The 17,671-nt window shown below is 32.6% G+C and overlaps 4 protein-coding genes across 9 annotated transcripts; 2 read left to right on the plus strand and 2 right to left on the minus strand.

Annotated features, from left to right (window-relative positions):
- Nucleotides 1–394: 394 nt before the first annotated feature.
- On the minus strand, nucleotides 395–9,575 carry LOC123676077 (pyruvate kinase-like). Of its 5 annotated transcripts, none has more exons than XM_045611756.1 (8): nucleotides 9,525–9,575; nucleotides 4,591–4,723; nucleotides 3,745–3,968; nucleotides 2,558–2,977; nucleotides 1,338–1,742; nucleotides 857–1,076; nucleotides 545–698; nucleotides 395–487 (listed from the first exon to the last, which is right to left on the minus strand). In XM_045611756.1, exons 1-8 carry the CDS (start codon nucleotides 9,558–9,560, stop codon nucleotides 475–477), a joined length of 1,605 nt encoding a protein of 534 aa, XP_045467712.1. In that variant the 5' UTR covers nucleotides 9,561–9,575; the 3' UTR covers nucleotides 395–474. The 5 variants fall into 5 exon arrangements, with proteins under 5 accessions (XP_045467712.1, XP_045467716.1, XP_045467713.1 ...); XM_045611760.1 differs by having other exon boundaries at nucleotides 9,516–9,539; XM_045611757.1 differs by lacking the exon at nucleotides 9,525–9,575 and adding an exon at nucleotides 5,194–5,351.
- On the plus strand, nucleotides 8,212–12,053 carry LOC123676080 (probable phosphoserine aminotransferase). Its single transcript, XM_045611763.1, has 7 exons — nucleotides 8,212–8,502; nucleotides 9,994–10,124; nucleotides 10,209–10,486; nucleotides 10,561–10,658; nucleotides 10,716–10,885; nucleotides 11,470–11,736; nucleotides 11,856–12,053. The coding sequence occupies exons 1-7, from the start codon at nucleotides 8,443–8,445 to the stop codon at nucleotides 11,959–11,961; spliced, it is 1,110 nt and encodes a 369-aa protein (XP_045467719.1). The 5' UTR covers nucleotides 8,212–8,442; the 3' UTR covers nucleotides 11,962–12,053.
- On the minus strand, nucleotides 11,959–12,936 carry LOC123676081 (guanosine-3',5'-bis(diphosphate) 3'-pyrophosphohydrolase MESH1). Its single transcript, XM_045611764.1, has 2 exons — nucleotides 12,660–12,936; nucleotides 11,959–12,601 (listed from the first exon to the last, which is right to left on the minus strand). The coding sequence occupies exons 1-2, from the start codon at nucleotides 12,787–12,789 to the stop codon at nucleotides 12,159–12,161; spliced, it is 573 nt and encodes a 190-aa protein (XP_045467720.1). The 5' UTR covers nucleotides 12,790–12,936; the 3' UTR covers nucleotides 11,959–12,158.
- A 207-nt stretch (nucleotides 12,937–13,143) lies between these two features.
- LOC123676079 (acetyl-CoA acetyltransferase, mitochondrial) lies at nucleotides 13,144–16,638 on the plus strand. 2 transcript variants are annotated; one of them, XM_045611762.1, is made up of 5 exons: nucleotides 13,144–13,300; nucleotides 13,878–14,028; nucleotides 14,128–14,751; nucleotides 14,928–15,366; nucleotides 16,350–16,638. In XM_045611762.1, the coding sequence occupies exons 1-5, from the start codon at nucleotides 13,277–13,279 to the stop codon at nucleotides 16,621–16,623; spliced, it is 1,512 nt and encodes a 503-aa protein (XP_045467718.1). In that variant the 5' UTR covers nucleotides 13,144–13,276; the 3' UTR covers nucleotides 16,624–16,638. The 2 variants fall into 2 exon arrangements, with proteins under 2 accessions (XP_045467718.1, XP_045467717.1); XM_045611761.1 differs by lacking the exons at nucleotides 13,144–13,300; nucleotides 16,350–16,638 and adding an exon at nucleotides 13,357–13,516 and having other exon boundaries at nucleotides 14,928–15,635.
- Nucleotides 16,639–17,671: the final 1,033 nt, after the last annotated feature.

A 17,671-nucleotide genomic window follows, 5' to 3' on the forward strand; every position in this document is an offset into this window, starting at 1 on the left:
ATTCAAAACATGGGCGCCCGCAGGGGGGGGCCAGGGGGGCCATGGCCCCCCCTGAGATTTTGATTGTCTCATTTTTCAGCACAACACCCTCAATATATTTTTCTCAATCCAAGGGGCAAGGAAAAAAGGAAGGTAATGGATTCACAACAATTTTCCGGTTTTCAATGAAAATCATGGACGCCTTATCGTTTTTCAATAATTTTCATTTTGCCCCCCCTGAGAAAAATTTCTGCGGGCGCCCATGATTCAAAACACTCATTTTTGCATTCTTTCCTCTATTTCGCATCGGAAGATGTCTATCAATTAGTGAAAAAATTCAAAAATTAATATTATTGTTAGCTAAATAAAATTTCTTACTACTACTACAATAAGAGAATAAAATTGGTAGGATACACAAACTCAATGGGAGTTTATTTGGGATATAAACAAATTACAAAAACTTTATTTGGTAGTATATCAACACATCAAATTGCCTCAGTCGACCTCCCTGAAATAAAAAAAAAATAATTTTTGCTTGAAATAGTTTTCCTAGAAATATCCTCACATAATTCTCATGGAATTGGTGAAACCTCTACCTTCCCGCCATCCTGTAATAACAATCACAGAATCTCCTTTTCGAATAAATCCAACCTTTTTTCCATAATTGATTCCATATTCGACACGAGCGTTCACATCTTGTATCCAGTCATCCAATTGCTCTAGAAAGAAAACACTAGTTTAACGATAAAAATGGTGAATGCGCTTGGCACAAAATGTATCAATTTATACGCGATTCCGCCAAAAATCTAACGCGGCTTGAATATGGTGGATGCGCCTTGCTTTCTTCCACCAAAAATACTGAAATTAGTTTACTTACCCTCATGAACAATCGGAAGTATGCCTCGATAAATAACACTTTTTCTAGCAACCTGTTTGGACCTAGTTACGGCAATTATGGGACAATGAGGTCTATATTTGGAGATCAAGTGTGCTGATCGACCAGTAGTAGTCAACACCACTATAGCACTTGACAGATTCTTTATGGAAGCCGCAACTGCAGCAATAGCTATGGTATGAGTGTTATCCTTCGTGTGGATCTAAAAGAAAAATAATAATGTTGAAAAAACAAATTTTCGTGAAGGTACAACAACGGCACCATGGAACAGATTTTGCCTATCAAAGAACTAAACCGGAATATTCGGATACAGAATCTTCCCTGAACATTTAAAGTCTTTAGCACATTCCGTTTGAGAGATATAGCGACTGGCCGGACAGAAAAGATTTCAACCTCAAATTCTTCATTCTAAAATTACAGTTGTTCCCCTGAAACAAGCGCACGTAATGCTCAAGAAGCTCACCTCATTGGATAGATCTTCGAAAAGTTGCTTCTGCCAAACAGCCGCTTCTGCTTCCTTGCTTATATCACTCATGACCTTCACGCACTCTAGAGGATAGTGTCCTTTTGCTGTTTCACCAGACAGCATAACGCAGTCAGCGCCATCTAGAACAGCATTAGCCACATCAGAGCTTTCAGCTCTTGTTGGTCTAGGCTTATAAGTCATTGATTCCAGCATCTGTGTAGCGCAGATTATGGGTTTCCCCGCCTTGTTGCACTTCCCTATTATCATCTTCTGGGCCAGGAACACCTTCTGGGTGGGTATGGCCATTCCAAGGTCACCTCGATCGATCAAAATGCCATCTGCATTGGCTATGATCTCGTCCATGTTTTTCATACCTGGGGCGTTCTCAATCTTCGCAATCACCTATAAGTTTGAACGAAAAAAATTATGAAACGTTTATTTACAATGAGATTGTCTAGTTTAGTTTTTTGGTTTGACAAATTCTCTCTAGCTTTGGAGTCCACTTCTTAATAGACATACCGAAAAAACCTGCTTCAATCCGTCCCTGTGCTGTCTTAGATAGTTCATAAAATTCCCGAAAGAGGCCACTTTGTTAGAAAGACATGCTTGATAATATCGCTATGTATGAAATCCTCCCTAGATGGCGTAAATTAACGTACAAATAATATTTAAACGAAGTTTTTCTGCTTAATATTTATAAAATCGTCATACCATTCTATCGAAATTATATATTTAGGTCAATATCGTTCAAACCAGTTTTGACGTTCTTGAGCACCATCTATGAAGGATCAGCGAGACTATACGAAAATTTATCCATGTAAAGTTACCTCTATCGGACGTTTTATAAACTAGTTAAGAAAGAACAGGGGCGGATTGAAGCAAGATTTGTTAGTTATTCACGAGTGAGCTAGATAAACTACGAAATTAAAAAGTATTTTCGATTTGTCTGTAACAAACATGTTTCTGACTTTAACAAGGACATATTTTAAAGGAAAAAAATGATCATAGGAAAAAAAAGGTGCAAATTGAGCACAACTATCTTATGATAAAGTTTGTTAGAGAGCTTGTAGAACATTCTGAATAATCCATATTCAATGGCAATACTCTTTCCAAAAAATTATTAATTTCTAGTGTCATTAAAGCATATTATTTCCATTAAGTTTTAAGAACCTATAGAACCTATTAGCCGAAAAATGTTGTTGCTGCTATTCACTTACTTGAGTCTGCTTACCACTCTTCACTACAAGCTCTTGAATCCTTTTAACAGTGTCAGCGTCCCTTGTAAAAGACAAAAACACCATATCAACATCCTCTGCTATACCGAAATTGATGTCTTGTAGATCTTTATCTGAGACAGACGGTAAGTCTATTGGTACACCTGGAATATGTACCCCTTTTGAGCTTCCTAAACTGCCGCCATTCTCTATAACGCACTCTATGGAGTCAGCCAGAATTTTGGTACATTTCAGAGCCAACTGTCCATCATCTATGAAGATACGGACACCTAGAGGAACGATCTTGTGAAGGTTTTCCAAGCCTACGTATACGCATTTGGTGTTGCATTTGGAGTATAAATTTTTATCGGCTGTAAGTTTTATTGTGTCGCCTTCTTGTAGTTCTATCTCTGCTGATATGCCCTGTTGAAGAAGAGGGACTGTAAGCAGTGGTGGCGGTGAATTCAATAGAATTATTTAATTCAGTGATTAGTATACAGAGTGTCCCACAATTAGTGGTCAATAGTGTGACAGTTGGAAATTATATTTTTTCCATTTTTCACATGGAAATGTATGGCAAAAAATTGATTTTACTCATATCACCATCAAAGTCACTTTAAAACTCAATTCGAGGGCGGAAATCAAGACTATGTAATCGATATTTAAAAAAAAAATTATACTTATGGCGTTTTGAGAATGAGAAAATTTGGACCTACGCGGGAAAAATCATATTTTCCAAACTGTTCATAGTAGAACATTGAATGTTACACTATTGGAATCAAAAGATCAATCTATCTGTAAAAAATCAACAATTGTCTAGGATTATTATTTTGGGAGATACAGCAGCTCAAAGTAGAGCAAAACTTTCGAAAATTTGCTAAAATACATAGTTGATTTACTGACAAACTACTGGTCGTAGAAGTTTTCGTCAATACTACAGGCTATAGCAGGAATATTCTCAGTTGTTTTTGAGCGACGCACACGGTTTCGACCCTTCACGTTATTAACTTATCCCAACAGCTCAAATTTTTTCACGACGACCCATTAATGTTCTAGGAGGCAAATTGTTTATGTAATTTTTAATTTTAATTGAAATGTCTTGCAAAGTTAATGTCACCGAAGTAATTAGATCTATCGCCGCCACTGTTTGTGAGAAAGACTGATTAAAATGTAATAATTCACATGCTTACTCCTTCTAGAACTCCAGTTCTGATTTCTGGACCTTTTGTGTCCAAGGCTATGGCTATAGGATGGAAATAACCAAGTTTCTTGCTATAGTTATCAGCAGCTATTCTGATATTCTTGATGGTTTCCTTGTGGTATTGATGGGTTCCATGAGAAAAGTTTAGACGTGCTACGTTCATGCCATTGGCCATCATCTTTTCCAAGACCAGAGGGTCTCTTGAAGCCGGACCTAAGAAAAGGGAAAAATCAAACCAGATGGTTTCAATTTTTTTATATAAATAAAATTTTGGCGAAGCGTTCTGAGTCAATTTCGGAGGTGCTCCACTGATGGAATCATCAGTTTGGCATTTAGTGACCCCTGCCTAATACACCTTCAGTGGTAGGTGTCGTATTTCAGTCATGTTTCGAGTATTGATCTAACACTGGTTGTAGATTGGAAAAAATCTATTCAAGCAAACCCATGCCTTGATAAATTCAGTCACTGCTCCATTTGTTGTTGTTTGAAAAGTGAATAAAAACGTGTTTCGTGTATAATGACAATGCCCCTTGTCATATTTTAAATAAATAAACTACCTACTTTTCGTTTTATTTATTATCAATGTGTTTCGGATAATATAATATGTTTATATTCATTTTCATCCAGGAATCAAGTTGAAAAATGTATTTCTTGAAAATTTTATTTTTGAGATGAATATAAGTGAACTTGATCTTTATTTTTTCCTAATCTCAAAAGATCGATATTTTTCAGATATTTTCGCAAATTTAGGCCTGTCCTTTAGCGTTTCATTCTTGATTAATATTTGCATTACCAAAAATCAATAGACCAGGAAAACATGGTCGTACCTACTTACCTATCGTACATACTATTCCAGTTAATCTGACAGCCTGTGGTTCAGTGTTGATATTCAAGTCACAAACATGCTTCAAATAAGTAACATCATACTTCGATTCTCTTTTCAAGAGAACATTTTTTGTGGATGCCATCTACGAAAAATATTGATTATTCTTTATCAGTAGAATTTTCTCAATGAAAGTACAACACAAATTATAGGGAACCGTCAAAGATGACCAAATACGATTAAAATTAGAACATTCTTATTGAAAATTCAAAACAAATTGAAATAAAGAATGAACCATATGAAATGAAATATATACCTTTTCGTTAACGTTAAAAATGATATATGAATAAAGAATGAACCATATGAAATGAAATATATACCTTTTCGTAAACGTTAAAAAGGATATATGAATAAATTTTGAACCATTAGGATTATAATTAAGTAGATATATAAAAACTTCGATCATAAGATAACCCGGATTGTTTATATTTTAACCTTAAAAATCGATAACATACGTTAAAAACTTTGAGAAAAAGTATGTAGGAATTTCTTCATCTATGTTTCTATTATTTGATGCGATTTTTTTGTTATTTAAATGAAACAATAAATACTCACTTATGTTCTATGTTATGAGCAACTTTCAGAACTTATATCACACTCGGATAAATGTTCGATTATAGATTTATGTTCCCCTAATCATATTTGACTTTGTTATTAGTTATAATACTTGAAGGTTACCTGTTTCCATACTAGAATATTGTATTATCTCATGCTTAGTTGTCGATATTTTCATGAATTCGTTCATTCCGGATAGAATATCAATCTATAAACGAGTGATAGGATTCAGAAGATATTCGAAAAAATTCTTATATCTTAAAATTAGAAAATTCGTACTCAAATTGAATAAAACATTTTAAAATAATTATGAGTGAGTTCAATCTTGTTATCAATTCAAAAATTTAGAATATCAGGTCAATTGAGATTTGAAAATAATAGCTGTCTTTGTGGTAGGAAAAATTATTCGATTTATGTAATAAGAATCTGAATTTTATTGCATAAAAAACATTAAATTATCCCCACAATAATTCCCATTTCAAGGTTTGTCAAAGAAAACACTCAATGTGAGAATTACGATTCGGATTTATAAAGTATGTAAAAACAACAATATTAAATTTGACGACAGCATAATATTTTGACGAACTTGAAGAAACGTAATATAAGGAATAAATAAAACAATTGTTGCTAACTACAGAAAAACACCTTTCGAAATTTCGAGTTTGAAAGATCAATTGTGAAACTTTTATGGAAAATTTCAGATTTCGATAAACATGCAAATATATCGTGATTCCAAAAATACTGCCATGATAATGAGCTTCTGAACAGATTAGTTAAATCCTCAAAAATTACGTCACTGTTTTGAGTGGAAGATAAGCTGTTGTCAATCAGCTGACTGAAATAAGTAGGTATCATGAATTTTCAGTGAATGATTTCCAAATTTGAATTTGGCGTTCTGGACCTTCTTCTAACTCATTTGGTTATCTACCTACATATGAAGGTAGATAAAGGTAACAAATTAAGAACAAAATAATGAAATCAGGAAGGATTGTTATAAAATAAGAATGGGATTTTCGTTTGAAATATCTGATGTGTTTTGCATCTTTCTATGACGTGCAAAATACAACATTGCAAAATCTAGAACTATTTCAACACATTTGATCTCAGACTTGAACTTTATGGATGTTCATTGAAAGAAATCTTCACGTCTGAAATATACTTGAGTATTGCATGTAAATTTAGTATATCTTCTTTGAGTTCAAATAGATCACGATAGGGGGTCCACTTATCTGAGTGGAATTTTTTAGCAGGGATTCTGATGGAGATTTAAAATACTTTGATAAGGAAAAAACTAACCTAAGCTTCCTATATCTCTCGATATATCACAACTGTTCAAAAAAAATACTGAAAATATGTCTTAGGATTTGAATCTTGAAATGCTGAGATGATATAAAAATTTTTAATATAGGTAATGTGAGTGTGAAATTTTCAATGTATTTATTTCCAGTAAACCTTTTAATTCTAGAATGGCAAATTTTAATGTTTGTCTATGCTCTTGTAACGAATTTTTATGATTTAATTTATTATTGCAACTGTACTTGTACAACATCCAGTCAAAATTGTACGATGCTACTGAATATAATGTACAGGGTGGGCAAATTTCGATGCTTTAGCACTTCTCATTCTCTTATTCTGAGAAACTAACAAGAGAAGTATTCATTTTTGTCCACCTTCATTTGTTTTCGAGTTATAATTCATGATAGAGCTTTGAAATCAAAATATTACAGGTACTTGCACACGTAGAATCCAGTGGCGTACTCGTCTTTTTAGCAGAATTTTTAATTACAAAGCTATGACCCAAAGTTATGTTTTTTTTAAATGGGAACACTAAATTTGTGTGGCACTTTTTGAAAGCTTAATTTTCACTGATTTCAAAAATATATAACATTGTATGGTTTGGATCATTATGAATAATCATCAACAGAGTTGAAACCATAGAAATATTGAGACTTTAAGATGAAAAATGTTTTGGACCATTTTCTATTATTGATATTGATACAACCCATACGATGTTGTATATTTTTGAAATCTGTAAAAATTAAGCCTTCAAAAAATGACAAACAAATCAAGTGTTCTTATTTAAAAAAACATAACTTTGGGTCACAGCTTCGTAATTAAAAATCCTGCTAAAAAGGCGAGTACGCCACTGGATTCTACGTAAAAAAGTGCCTATATAATGTTTTAATTTCGGAGCTCTATCATCAGTATTAGCGGAGATATAAATTTTTAGTTAGTCTCTCAAAAAAAGAGAACAAGAATGGGGTATTAGATTTCGTCTATCTTCTCTGGATGAAAAGTTGTAGTGCTAAAACATCGCAATTTGTCCACCCTGCACAAAACGAGGACGTTCATGAATGTATCCTGAATGTATTAACTGAAAATTTTCGAAATAAAGCACCTATTGAACACAAAAATTCTTTTGAATTTAATTGAAAAATTTAGGAAATTGTGAAAGTTATGAATGAAAAGTACTTCTTATTTTTCATATTCAATACCCCTTATCTCTGCAACGAACGATATTTGTTAAAAGAAATATTAGGAGTCTTATTTATTTTTGAAGGCGAATCTTCTGGTTCAATTTGGTACCATAGATTAGGAACACCCTGTATATAATAGGTAGTAACTATGTTTTGTAAGCTATGGGTATACAGAATAATCTGCTACTCATGAAATCATTTGGGCATCCAATTTTTCCTGTGAAAAAAATCGAAAAAACACAATGCAAGGTAATATTTCTTAAAGAAAATTACCACCAGCACTATGATCCTTGTTAAAACATTGCTTAGCAACGTTTTTCGGAAAAATTAGATGCCCTTATGATATTACCCACGAATATAAATAGAATTGAATCCACAAGTGCAACTTATGTGAATAAAACAAACACAATCCCAATGCAGATATTTAGAATGACGTTTTCTCATATTGCAAAGCAATCCATCCACATGAAGTGGAGGAAACACTTCACTCAAGAACCTGTTGTACTACGCTCGTTGAAAAAATCCCATTGTTGAAGTCACTGACACGACTGTAATCCCCTCTATATCAACCTTTCCATAGCATGATCTGTGACGAACCTAATCAAAACTATTCCGTAATATCGTATCATTTTAAACCATATAAAATGTGAAAGATCTGCCTTATCGTGATCAGTGTTAACGTCCAAGTGATGTGCCTTCATTAGTAACTACAAGTATTGTTTTATGTGAACTAGTTTGTATTAGGAAGTTATATTGAATAAGAGAAGAAAAAATGGGAAACAGTAACACAGCTTTGAATTTTGGCGCTGGACCTGCCAAACTGCCTAGAGAGGTAAAATCTAACGATAAACAGCTTCTAATTACCTGAATGTTACATTGAGACCTAATTATATGAATTTTACTCAATATTAGTATAGTCTAAACCACATACACGTGCTATACAATTGCAATAACATATTCAGGCAAAACATCAAGGTTAAATTTCAGTAAAAATCGTGTTGTTTATTCATTTTTATCGAATTATTCAATTGTCTTTTATGAATATTCGCAATAATTTTCATCGTCTTAGGAAAACATTGCCATATGAAGTTTTTTGCAGGTACTATCCTGTACTTGTAGTACCTAACCACATTATAATACCTACACATAATCTTTTCAAACGTTTAACCTACCTACCTTAGATTTTATGTTTTGTAGATAACGTCTACATACAATGTTTTTAGTGCAGAATCCCAGAATTGAGCCAAAAAATTTGTCCATTTACCATCTAAAGCTTTTCCCGCATATTATGTCAGATTGAATGTATGAATTTTAGTCCAAAAATCGTTTGCTACATTTGATACCAATTCTAAAATTTGATTATTTGATTTTAGAGGCTAAAAATCAAGATATCGCATTATGAAAGATTAATTTTCGATATTCATCAAACAATTGAGTCCCTGAATAAAATTTGAAATATTTATTTGGAATGCAGATCTTTTAGATATCTTTGCGAAAAAAACGTGAGAGAAAATAATTTTCCATAGTTTTTGCCGTTTCTAAAATTTTTTTTAACATTAATTTTTTGAATTTATTAAATAAGATACTTATACGGATTAAAAAATAGAAATATAGTATACCTAATATTATTAAAATATAAAACTTTTTGAACTAATCAACTAACTGAAATCTAACCTCGATCGAATTATAATAAAATCAGGTTATACAAATTCATCGTTCAAATAATTAGCATTCCATTTGCAGAGGAATATATCCAAAGCCCCCTTGTTCTAAATAAACAACTTATTTGTCAATATTAAGTTAATTATTGGCAACATAAGCAAAAAACACACAATTAACCTTTACCTATGTTACCTCACAAAAAACCTTCCAAAATCTAGCTAAAATCATTACGATAATGGTAATAATAATAAAAGATATTCCAAACTGTTAGCTGTCAAGTTCATTCTATCCTTTTTTCTGTATTACCACCTATTTATAGTTACGTATAATAAAGTAACATGATATCTTCATTTATATAGGTCAAAAGTCTCTTACATTGAATGAACAATAGGAATTTCCTAGAACCAACCAAGTCATAGGAAATTTTTGAATTGGAAGAATTTAACAACCCATTGAAAATGAGTTTTATTGATAATTTGCATTGATTAGAATGCGTTTTAAGCGTGTTTGTTTAACTGATAAAATTGTGGAGTGTATTATTGGTTTTATGTGTTTGATTGTTTTGTTTTTGTAAAAATTGAAGTGTTTATTCACTTGAGAATAATTTTCATTTTCATATCAACATCGAAATTAAATATTCAATTCATAATAATAATTCCAGGTTCTTCAAGAAGTTCAAGCGGAGCTCCTATCTTATCAAGACTCTGGCATGAGTATTATGGAAATGAGCCATAGGTCTGCAGAGTATTCGAAGATCAATAAAGATGCACAGCAATCCATTAGAGAATTATTGTAAGTTATTAATTCCCTTAAAAAAGTTTTTTTCAAACGCGCCATCTACCAAGCAGAAACTAAAATCCAATTTTTTCCTTTCAGGAAAGTGCCAGACAATTACAGGATCCTGTTCATGCAAGGGGGTGGAGTAGGAGCCTTCGCAGCGGTGGCCATGAACCTAATAAACAGGACCGGCACGGCCGATTATGCAGTTACAGGAACATGGTCTGCTTCTGCTGTTAAAGAGGCCCAGAAGTACGGAAAAGTAAATCTCGTATTTCCTAAAGCTGACAAGCCAGGAAGTATACCGGATCAGTCAACATGGAACTGCGACCCAAACGCTTCTTATCTTTATTATTGTGATAATGAAACTGTAGATGGTAAGTTGCGGAATTTAAAAAATCATAGAAAGAATATCGAAGTAGATCAATATTCTTATTATTGTAATTTTCAGGTGTTGAATTTCCTGAAATTCCCAGTAACCCATTCAATGTACCGTTGGTAGCTGACATGTCCTCCAGTATTATGACAAAAAGAGTTGATGTTTCGAAGGTAAGAACTGGAAAATAAATTAATTAAAGTTCAGAAATTGTAAATCATTTTTTCCAGTTTGGAGTTATTTTCGGCGGTGCTCAGAAAAATATCGGACCTGCTGGTGTAGTCTTCGTTATAATAAGAGAAGACTTGCTAGGAAAACCAATGGATATATGCCCTTCAGTGATGAATTTCACTCATATAGATAAATGTAACTCGGTTCATAACACACCAGCGACACTTTCGTAAGTTCATTGAAATAGTAACACATTATTTCATCCTAAAAATCAAGCTAATCAGTCGAATCCTGAAAAAACTTTGAAAAGACTAATGATGCAAGTAACCCATTTATAAAGTAACAACCATTTATTATCGCCATAAAGGCGATAATAGAATATCATTATCAAAAAGAAAAAAGACTTGCGAAAGTAGTAAACTGCTTCAATCCAGTCTCCGATTTGGTCAATGCATTCAGACAACACAAATATGATAAGAATTTTTATTTAACGAATACTCAGTTTTCTACTGATAAAACTTTTATGAATTAATCATAAAATTGAAAACTGCGTTTGAATTTCGCGCCTATGCTGAATGTTCTATGACAAACTTTGATAGATTATAGCTGCTCTTCTTTTTGAACAATATATCTGTCAAAGTTTTGCCATAGAGCTTTTAGAACACTCTGCATACTTTCACAGTTGTCGACCCTGATTGTGTTTTCCGAATTTCAAATTATTTTGGAAGAAACTGCGATATATAGCTACTTGATTTTTAATTTTTTTGATAATCATGTTGATATAATAATAATAAATTTTGTGTTGTTTTCTAGAGTATACATTATGGAGAAAGTTCTTAGATGGATAACAGCAAATGGAGGCGTGGAGGGTATGGAAAAACAATCTTTCGCAAAGAGTGATTTGTTATATAAGACTATAGCAAATTCTAATCAGTTTTATAGCTCGCCTATCGATGAAAATGTAAGAAGTAGAATTAACATACCATTCAGAGTAGGCGGAGTTAATGGTAATGAAGAATTGGAGGCTTTGTTCCTTGAGAAAGCGGAGAAACTAAAAATGTATCAATTGAAAGGACACAGGTAAAAATTGAATGAAAATTTTGTCTATTCAGAATTAAATGAAATTTTTTGTGATAATAACTTAATAGTTTTTCATTTTATTTTCTTGCAAATTTTTAATTACATATTTTATTTTCCAGATCTGTTGGTGGAATGAGAGCTTCTTTATATAATGCTGTATCAATAGAAGATGTTAATTCATTAGTAAAATTCATGCTAGAATTCCAGAAATTACATGCTGTATAAGATATAGAGTAATATATTTATTTATTAAGTATTCATATTTGTACATAATTTATATAACAATTTGCATAAAATAAAAATTAATTAATTTTGCATTTTACTAGCTCATTTCTATGCACCTCAATCCTGGAGCTCCATAACACCGTTTAAAACTTATTGTCTTAATATAATAATAAATGTCCATTCACTGAAATTGTATTTCATTCTTTAGGCACTTCAGAAATCTTCAATTTTGTAGCAAAAATTTTATCCAATTCAGTCTCTAACGGGGTGTTAACTCCTCTCAATCCTTCTACAACTTTCCTACTCCATTCATAATATTCCTGAATTCTCTGTTGTGACCAAAACATGGGTGTTGCTCTTTCCAAATCCCTCAGATTATACAGTTTATCGGCCAATTTAACTAATTTTGCTTTTTCACTGCTAATTGGAGCATGATCGATTTGAAGCTGTTTACGTACTTCTTTGGGAAGAGTTTTATCATCAGTTACTTCAGCAACAATTGTACTAACTTCTTTCCCAAAGATATTTTCTATTTCTTCCAAAGTGGTATCAGTATCTTCTACTGTATCATGAAGAACTGCTGCCTTTATCACTGCCAAATCTGTTATTTTAGCTTCATTGGTGAGGATGAAAGCCACACCTAAAACATTGAAATAGTTATACCAGCAATGTAGCTATAATATAATGAAAATATTTACCTATGGGATGATTGATGTAAGGTGTTCTTTGACGATCTTGTCTGCGTTGATCTTTATGTTTAATACAAGCAAAATTGATACATTTTATTAAATCCGTGATAATTACATTTTCCACATCAGATTTTTCCATCTTGTTTGATCCATTAACATACAGTACTTTCAAATAATATAAGATAAAGATGTAGGTATAATTGTATTTGTATACCGGTTTTGAATTGAAATTGCCAAGGTTATAATATGTTAGAATTTGTCCAATTAATTGGCAGCATTGCTTTTTTCATTTCTGAAAATAGGGAGGGGGAGTTAGGTATATAATTTGAAAAAATCATACAAATTTTATCTATCGAAATAAATATTATATTTTTTTCGCTTCTCCATGTTTTCACTTATTGATTTTCTTCATTTGTGTTCTAATCTTTGGGAAACAGGGATACCTTAATAAAATTTATTTTTAATATTGGTATAATTTGATATCAGCTGATTCTGATCTGATGGCACGTCATCAGTGTCGTGTAAAGGTTATATTGATAAAATGCATTAATATCAGCATACAAGACAATAAACGAAGTTAGTATGTGCTGAAGTCCAATGGTACTCTGATTTTATAGGCAGAAAACATGTATTCCTTGAAAATTTTTAAGGTAAGTAGTGAAAATATAATTATTTAATTACTAAAAAATAATTTCTGTGTACAAACTGTCACCTATTGACGTTTTTAATAAAAATTTACCGATTTTTCTGTGCGTAAAACTAACGGTGTCGGCTTCCGCATAGTATACACTTTTACTTTTTGATTATCAGTTAATACAAATTCTTCTGTTGAAAGTGATTCTTGATTTTTGTTAAGAATGGCAGATGTAAGGTTTTTTATAGTTTTTTGATTTTTTATATAATAACAAGTATTTTATGAAGATTTCCTGCGACCTATTGACCTCATGAGATCAAGACTTCTTTGAGGCTATTCATATTCATTCGGCAATTTCATAGGCTGCCTTAAAACAGTATAACATTGATATATTTTTTTGTATTCTCATTATTTCGATTATTTGACTCATTTATTCTGAGAAACTGATTAATTAAGATCAATGGCTTCTTGATTTATATCATGTCTAATAATCTTCTATTTCTTATCAGATTTCTGAAAATGAAAAAATTATTCTGTTAATTATGTATCGTATTGTATAAATATCGGTACATCAAAGTTTTCATTGAATCCAGGTTGTTTTGAACCAAACCCAGAGACACTTGAGTACCAAACCAAATCTCAATGAAGTCTTCATTGTATCAGCGGTTCGAACCCCAATTGGTTCCTTTCAAGGATCCCTTGCACCTCTAACGGCAACCCAACTTGGTGCAGTTGCTATTCAAGGTAATATTTGTAGCCTCATAATCTTTATTACAAATCAAGTATGAAAGTTTTGAAGAGTTCATTATATCAGTAACCTGACAACTATTAACTTTCTTAAAGGTGCTATTGAACATGCCGGTTTGCCAAAGGATGAAGTCAAAGAAGTTTACATGGGCCAGGTTTGTCAGGCGGGAGCTGGCCAAGCCCCTGCAAGACAAGCTACATTATTTGCCGGTCTTCCAAAATCAACGATATGCACTACAGTCAACAAAGTATGTTCGTCTGGTATGAAGTCAATTATGTTAGCCTCGCAAACACTTCAAACAGGAGACCAGGAGATAGTTCTTGCTGGAGGAATGGAATCTATGTCGAATGTGCCTTATTACCTCAAGAGGGGTCAGACACCTTACGGTGGGGTCAATCTGACAGACGGTATAGTATTAGATGGCCTAACTGATGTTTACAATAAGTTCCATATGGGTAACTGTGCTGAAAACACTGCCAAGAAGATGGGAATATCCCGTCAAGACCAAGATGAGTATGCCATCTCAAGTTACAAAAGGAGTACTGCTGCTTGGCAAAACAAAGCTTTCTCAAGCGAGCTTGTGTCTGTCAGTGTTCCACAAAAGAAGGGAACTCCCGATTTAGTGGTAGCCGAGGATGAGGAATATAAACGTATCAATTTTGATAAGTTCACCAAGTTGAACACAGTTTTCCAGAAAGAAAATGGAACTGTTACAGCAGGTAATAAAATATTTTTTTATCACACTTCTACTAGATACTTTATTGGTAAAAAACTATTCAAGACACAATATCGCAGATACTAACTAAGATATCATAAAGTATCTTTTTTCTGGCAGCTCTGAATGTCTGTAATTTTCTATTATTAGTTGTCCTCATTGATATTCTGTTTTGTACAGGTAACGCCTCAACTTTAAATGATGGAGCAGCTGCAGTTATTCTTGCATCTCCAACGGCTGTGCAAAAGTTTAACCTCAAACCTTTGGCGAAAGTAGTTGGTTTCGTAGATGGCGCCACTGATCCTATCGATTTCCCAATAGCTCCAGCAGTAGCCATTCCTAAACTTCTCGAAAAAACTGGCGTGAAGAAAGAAGAGGTGGCTCTGTGGGAACTCAACGAAGCATTCAGCGTTGTAGCTTTGGCCAATCAGAAACTGCTCGATCTAGACCCAAGTAAAGTCAATGTACATGGAGGTGCAGTAAGTTTGGGCCATCCCATTGGTATGTCAGGAGCTAGAATTGTTGTTCATTTGGTGCATGCTTTGAAACCTGGCGAGAAAGGAGTGGCAGCTATTTGTAATGGTGGAGGTGGTGCCTCTTCAATCCTTATCGAGCGACTGTAAGTGTTGGAATGCTGTGTGCAATCGAGGAATATAGTATTGTTCGTTTTATTTACCTCATAATTTTATAGAAGTTGATACAGAAAATTTTATATTATGCAATTATTGAATGAATCAAATTTTTATACAAACATACAGTTATATTTACATACATTAGAATACTTATATGGAATGTTCTTTGGTTGTTACATAGTTAGGTGGCAAATGTATTTTTAAGGTTTATATGTGTACAATCTGAAGAATTTTTTTAATATAATATTAAGCATTATGTTGACTTTTCATTCCATTGATTTGACGAAAGCCTCTACTTAGAGTATTTATTTTAAAATTGGTTTGAATGTAGAAGTAGATGTAAAATGCTCTAAGATGTCTAGAAATTGGTGTGCTCACTGATTTTACATATGAAAATTAAGACCATGCGAACTCGGGATTACTGATACTTCCCTATTCTACTGCAGATGGCGCTTTATGATGGTTGATGAAGTCACTGTATGTTTTGCTATTTTCAAATTTATAGATTAAATTTTCAATTCTGGCAGAATCAAAACAAATTCTTGATTTTATAAATTTTAATTACAAAAAAAACTGATGACAATTTAACAATGAAATTTTATCATAAAGTAAGGTTGAAATATTAACGTTAGAGAATAAATGGAAATACAATTGGTTTTCCAACTCAGCTGACTTGAATCAGTTCTCATATCCTTCCAAGTGGAGTCATAAAAAAAATATATAAATACATATATTAACTATAGTCTTTTCACCCCCAACCTTGATTTTATAATGAAAATAAAAACAAAAAGAATGAATGAATGAATGTGATCAGCAATCTCCTTCTAATCTAAAAGGCCAGGGGATCTGGGGTCACTATGAAAGTCTCCACTTTTATCTTAAACTTCTTCGAGAGTTGGAACATCAGTATTTCTAGGCATCTTAAGAATACCCAATAAGACCTTATTATATCAATTTATTTTTCCGTTAGGCCTGTGACTTCTGAACTAGGATGTCTTCCGAAACTGACTCTTTTCACAAAGGATCCTTGTCCACTTTGTGACGATCTCAAGGCTGAGTTGAAGCCATATTTGAATCGAGTCACTTTTGAAACTGTTGATATTACAAAGAAAGAGAATCTCAGATGGTTGAGGTTGTATAGAAACGATATACCTGTTCTGTTTTTGAATGGCCAGTACCTCTGTAAACATAGACTGGATGAAGACCTATTATTGCAAAGATTGGAGTATTTGGAGAGCACATAGCTGATGAAAAATAATAACCAGGGAAGACTTGAATCTCTATGAGAAATTGCTAAAAATATTCTGCTTTTATGGTGGTCAAATAGAATCGGTTACATATATGTAAAATTATAGAATGAGCATTTGATAATTGTGGAATATACGAGTGAAACATGCATTCATACCATACAACTTGTGAAAATAAAGGCATTTCCATTAAATTTTGTGTTTTGAATAGTTTCTAAATAGAATAAGGAAATTGTGCTTTTATGGAATAGTTTTTGGTGAAGTATTATTATTGAATTATTGTATAAATCATAATATTTTTATCATTTTAATACTTTACCTGATGATATTGAAGAACAGTTTTTGATCACATATCTCAATCTTTGAATTGAAATGTCTGATGATGCTAAATAGATCTTTTGATCTATCTCATGCCTATGTTCCGGAGATAGTTGAGATAGTTAAAAAAATATGTGACACCGACATGTTTCTACATATGTTGTGCTTTTACAAATTTTTTTTTTTTTTAAATATGTATAAAAGATATAAATTCTTTCAGCCAAATAGAAATTTTTGGACACATATGTATGAGGAAAAAAAATGAGAAGAATTTAGAACGATTTTCGTTAAGAGTTAGTATGATTTGCTTTTACTCTTGCTGAATTTGAATATTTTTTAATTACATATTCGTATAGGTGAATTTATACATTTTATAGAGGAATTCATGTATTTCCAAGACTAGTTCTGAGATAATGATTATTATTGTCACATTAAATTATTATAACTTCCAACTAGTGAAAAAATTCAAAATTTTTCATTTTTTCTTTGATGTTTTAAGTTGGTCCACTAGTTCCATAATACCAAGGTGCAGATGAAATATATTGAATAATATGGGGGTTAATATCTTTACTCTCCTCATCAACGGCTGCTGGGGCTGTAGCAGTTTTTCTAGCTCATTCAGAGACAACAATTAGTTGTCTCTAGCTTATTCTAATTCCTTAGCTTTTCTCCAATCTTCCCTTGATTTTGTCTTCGGTTCATCATCTAATTCTGACTTTGATTTCAG

Source organism: Harmonia axyridis, chromosome 3 (assembly GCF_914767665.1).
Source record: "Harmonia axyridis chromosome 3, icHarAxyr1.1, whole genome shotgun sequence".
NCBI lineage: Eukaryota > Metazoa > Arthropoda > Insecta > Coleoptera > Coccinellidae > Harmonia > Harmonia axyridis.

Excerpts from the sequence above, each read along its gene's own strand:
- LOC123676079 (XM_045611762.1), top strand. The coding sequence starts at position 13,277 with ATGTATTCCTTGAAAATTTTTAAG. Across the intron at positions 13,301-13,877 it reads ATTCCTTGAAAATTTTTAAG|GTTGTTTTGAACCAAACCCA; the intron begins GTAAGTAGTGAA and ends CATTGAATCCAG. Across the intron at positions 15,367-16,349 it reads TCAATCCTTATCGAGCGACT|GCCTGTGACTTCTGAACTAG; the intron begins GTAAGTGTTGGA and ends TTTTTCCGTTAG.
- LOC123676077 (XM_045611756.1), bottom strand. The coding sequence starts at position 9,560 with ATGATTTTAGCTAGATTTTGGAAGGTTTTTTGTGAG. Across the intron at positions 1,743-2,557 it reads AGAGTGGTAAGCAGACTCAA|GTGATTGCGAAGATTGAGAA; the intron begins GTAAGTGAATAG and ends TCAAACTTATAG. Across the intron at positions 699-856 it reads ACTTCCGATTGTTCATGAGG|AGCAATTGGATGACTGGATA; the intron begins GTAAGTAAACTA and ends TTTTCTTTCTAG.
- LOC123676081 (XM_045611764.1), bottom strand. The coding sequence starts at position 12,789 with ATGGAAAAATCTGATGTGGAAAATGTAATTATCACGGATTTAATAAAA. Across the intron at positions 12,602-12,659 it reads TTACATCAATCATCCCATAG|GTGTGGCTTTCATCCTCACC; the intron begins GTAAATATTTTC and ends TCAATGTTTTAG.
- LOC123676080 (XM_045611763.1), top strand. The coding sequence starts at position 8,443 with ATGGGAAACAGTAACACAGCTTTGAATTTTGGCGCTGGACCTGCCAAA. Across the intron at positions 10,487-10,560 it reads TGATAATGAAACTGTAGATG|GTGTTGAATTTCCTGAAATT; the intron begins GTAAGTTGCGGA and ends TGTAATTTTCAG. Across the intron at positions 10,886-11,469 it reads AACACACCAGCGACACTTTC|AGTATACATTATGGAGAAAG; the intron begins GTAAGTTCATTG and ends GTTGTTTTCTAG.